At 45.3% G+C, this 4,092-nt stretch overlaps 1 protein-coding gene across 1 annotated transcript; it reads left to right on the top strand.

Moving 5' to 3' along the window:
* Positions 1-2,159: 2,159 nt before the first annotated feature.
* Positions 2,160-3,761, top strand: LOC141955373 (transmembrane protein 178A-like). The gene is given in 4 exon segments (XM_074895210.1): positions 2,160-2,259; positions 3,521-3,534; positions 3,536-3,654; positions 3,656-3,761. Coding segments are annotated over 4 exon segments (339 nt in total).
* Positions 3,762-4,092: the final 331 nt, after the last annotated feature.

The following is a 4,092-nucleotide window of genomic DNA, read 5'->3' as shown; positions in this document are numbered from 1 at the left end:
CCTTGTGGCATCCCACACCAACTCCCATGTGCTCTGGGATGTCTTTTGCTGGTTGCTTCCCATTCAGCTGAGCAAGCCCAGCTGCACCCTCCCAAACATCCAGAACCCTGCCTCAGAGAGGGGCACCCATGCAGGATAAGACCCTTTGAACTGCATGCTTCGTTTATCTGTAAGTGGAGATACAGCCCAAGACTGCCTTTTAAAGCAGCCACCTCCATGGTGTCACACCAAGGAGCAAGGTACCAGTGACAGCTCATGCTGGCATTTGCCCTGTAAGGAATGCCCAAGGCAAAAAATGCCTTTTTTTTTTTTTTTTTTTTTTTTAAGGGAAATTATGCCCCAGGGCAGCAATGACTGCAGGGGCACAGTAGGGCAGTCACCATGGCATATGCCAGATGGTGGCCCTTTAGGAGTACTGATTGGTGGTACAGCATGTGACAACTAGAACCCAGCCAGACCCCTGGACCACTTTTTCTTTTCTTCGTCTTTTTTTTTTTTTTTTTTTTTTCCCCCCTGCCCTCCCCTCTTGCAGAAACTAAAGACTGCATGAGTTCCAGACCACCTTCCCCCTCTTCTCCCTCCCCTGTCACTTCTGTGGCTCAGCCAGCACAGGCTGCCTGGGAGAAGTTAGTAATAGCCAGTTCCCAGCAGACAGGCTTCCTGCCTGCAATTTTGCATTAGTCAGAGCATTGTTTCTCCTGATGCAGTGCAAGCCTTTTCTGGAAAGGTTTTGTCTTTGCGAGGAGAGACAGGAATATAGTGTGAGAGGAAAAACTCTGATTGCCTTTGCTTGGCAGTCCCGTAGTAAGTATTCCCTACGTTTCTACATTTCTGTGTGGAAATGCTGTCTTTCCGAGAGAAGCAGTACCTTTTTGGAAGGGGCAAATGGGACAGAAGAAGTCAGGCTCCTGTGTAATAGGTAATGTTTTACAAGTGCTGCTGGCCATCAGTAGTCTCTGGAGGATCCAGGACATGGGTGTTGGTACTGGAAGAAGCTGGACAGAGCTGATTACTCAGAGGAGAAAGGGTGGGCAGGAGCCAAGCAGATGGCAAAAGGATGGGGAGGAGGTGGGCAGGCAACAAGGACTAGCTGCAGGAAAGGGGGATAATTCTCAGAGCTGGGAGGGAAAACCGGTGCTGGTTTTGGTTACCTGGGATGGGAATGCCTCATCTTTCTCTCCAGCAGGCATTGCTCAGAGGTGCACTGCTATCAAGTACCACTTTTCCCAGCCAGTACACTTGCTCAGTGTCCCCTTCAACTTGATAAGATGATCCATGAGGATAAATGGTGTCTGCTCTGTAAGTGTTTAGCATGGCCCATTCTTCCCTGTCAAGCTCTGTGGTTCATGCTCTTCCTGTCACATGGAAAATGCATCAATGAGACACTAGTTTGCAGAGGGGGGAGCTGAGGAGGCAGGATCCCACAAGGGCCCAGTCATCAACAATCTTCACCCTCATTTTTACTTGCAGGCGACTACGGTTGGCCCAGGAGAGTGTGAACACCAACACACAAGGGTTTTTAAGCTTGTTGAATGTAACCTGCTCTTAGTCACCTTTCACAGGCAGATCACATCTCCCCTTGCCTCTCCAGGGGTGAGTAGAAACCAGATTGAAAACCTGTGTTCAAGTGTCACTGGAAAAAATCCATCAGGAGATGTGTCAGAACCTGATGACAGAAGCCACATGCTAAACAATTATGGCAGAACCTATCTGCATGGAAACTCCTTGGCACTTAGAAATTGGATCATTTCTGTCCATCCAAGTTGCTTTAAATTTAAACTCTAGAAGGAAATAGAGAACAAAGAGTGTATCAGTGTTTCTGCATAAAACCAGGCTGCACCCATATCCTGAAGGTCATAAGGCTGAAGCCATCTGAGTATGTTTCATATGACAGTGGGAAGTTTATAGCATAACTACAAAACGGCTAGTTTCTAACAGCCTTGCTAGAGTATCACTTTCTATTAACAAGTACTCACTCCTAAAGCTGGGATTAATCCTACTGTGGGTCCACCTGGCACAGCCAGCTGTACTCATGGCTGTTTCTAGGTGTTCCTTCACTTCCTCCTGTAGTGGAAGGCTTGTCTGTTGTAACATCCACTCTTCGTTTCTTGGGTTTGGTGGAAACAGACTTGTGAAGGATCATGGCTGGATTCCTGGGCATGACTGCAGCTGTTCTCTGAGGGTGCACTGTGGCAGCAGTCAGCTTTTCAGAGGAAAGCCTCACTCAGCATGTTACAGGTCTGCTGTTCCTGATGACAGGTAATGCATTGTTCTAGCATGCTATTTACAGATGAAGGCTTACTAGGTTTCACCTGGGTAGGCAGCATGCACTGCCACTAAGTGGAGCATGCCTTCCCTTCTGATCTCCAGTTACTGTGCCTTGCATGAAGTGAGTTGCTTACTCATAAAAGTGGAATAACCAATAATTAGAAAAAAAACTCCAAACCTGTGAAAAATGCTTTAGGCCTCCTACAGCAGCAGGAAAGGACCACGGGGCTTAAACAACTGCTCCCTCTTCTGTATGTATGAAGCGATCTCTCTCCTCCAGAACAGAACAGTCCCTTGGTGCAGTTTGCAGTCCTTGATAATGGACTAAATATTTCTTTTAGCACTGAAGCAGGAAAAGGGGATACTTAAAACAAACAAACAAAAAACCCAACTTAGTTATAAAATGATTGTTTAGAGATGGAGGAAGGTTAAAATCTGCAAACATGAAGCCAGCATGAGTTTGAACCGTTCAAACTCATGAGGCTAAGCACTACAACTTCTCTTGTGCCAGAGGAAATATTTTGATTTGAGCAGCTGTAATGCACAGCACAGCTATGTTTCTTAATACATTTGGAAGACACAGGACTGCAGAAAGGCTTACTGAGCACAGCCAATGTAACTGCTTAATGAAAAACACAGTGTAATGAAAAACGCTTGGGGAAAAATAACCCAACAGAAAACCTAGGCTGGAATAAGGGTGCCGGCAAAGAGCAGGGGAATGATTTCGCCTGAACAGCTCCTCTGCAGAGGTATGTGGAGGGCCACCCATGGAGGTGTTTAATAATCTCCAGATCAGATTACACACAGCACACACAAAACACTTTTCCCTGGCTGTTCTGAGGTGTTGCAGCAGGCTCTGCTCTCACAGAGGGGATTTGGCATCACAACACCAGTTTGCATGATATAATTGTATCCCATGGGTCAGATATGATCACGAATGGAGGCTTCAACTACATTGCTTCTGTTTGAAGGGCAGACATCACTGAAATCACAGAGGAGACTCTCTTATTCTTAAAAGTAGCAACTAAAAAGTTTGGTGGATGCAATTCACAACCACAGAGCTAGGGCCTTGCATGACTAGGTAATACATGGAAACTTTATGAATGCCAGTAGTTATTACCTGTGTGCTACCCAAGATAACTTATACCAATAAAGCTGGGTGCAAGTTATTTGATTAGTAAGGCCTAACATTTTTTTTGTTTGTCACTCCATGTTACATCTCAAAATAACAACATGATTATTTAATTTACAGGGGTATTTTGCACCTATGTCTCTGTGCACTTATGCAGCCAGCATACCATATGACCTAAACCACATTCCCACATTCATCTATAATCTTCTCAATGATGTAGAACATGGATACAGCTGCTGTCTATTTTCTGCTTGGTAGTCTGGGATTTACAGTAGAAGCTGGGTCTCTTTGCACAGTTTACCCTTTTGTTAGCAGGGGCAACATTATGCAGTTGGAGTCCACCAGAGACTCCTCTGTATGACTGCCCACCTGCCACCAACATCCTTCAATTACTTATTCAAAGAAGCAGAAGTGAAGGGAAAACTAAAGTCAGGATTCCAGGCACAAAAGTCTGACTCTTCAAAATCTGTCATGTTTTACTGGTTCAACAAGCTGTTCTTCCATGCTGCCAAACAGAGAGATTTGAAAAGGAGACAGCTCTCAGAGAATGGAGATGGCTCAGGATCAGATGCTTCAGTTCAGCATGCCAGGTCCATGCAGAGGAAGATATTTGTACTGGAAGGTAAAAGGGGGAAGAAAGTTGCTGTAAGAGTTCAGGGTTATTTCTGTTTTTCAAGGATCTGTTCATAAAC

The sequence above is a fragment of the Athene noctua genome, unplaced genomic scaffold (genome assembly GCF_965140245.1).
Source record: "Athene noctua unplaced genomic scaffold, bAthNoc1.hap1.1 HAP1_HAP1_scaffold_167, whole genome shotgun sequence".
NCBI lineage: Eukaryota > Metazoa > Chordata > Aves > Strigiformes > Strigidae > Athene > Athene noctua.
The sequence above is the reverse complement of the archived record's forward strand: the minus strand, read 5'-3'. Positions and strand labels throughout refer to the sequence as shown.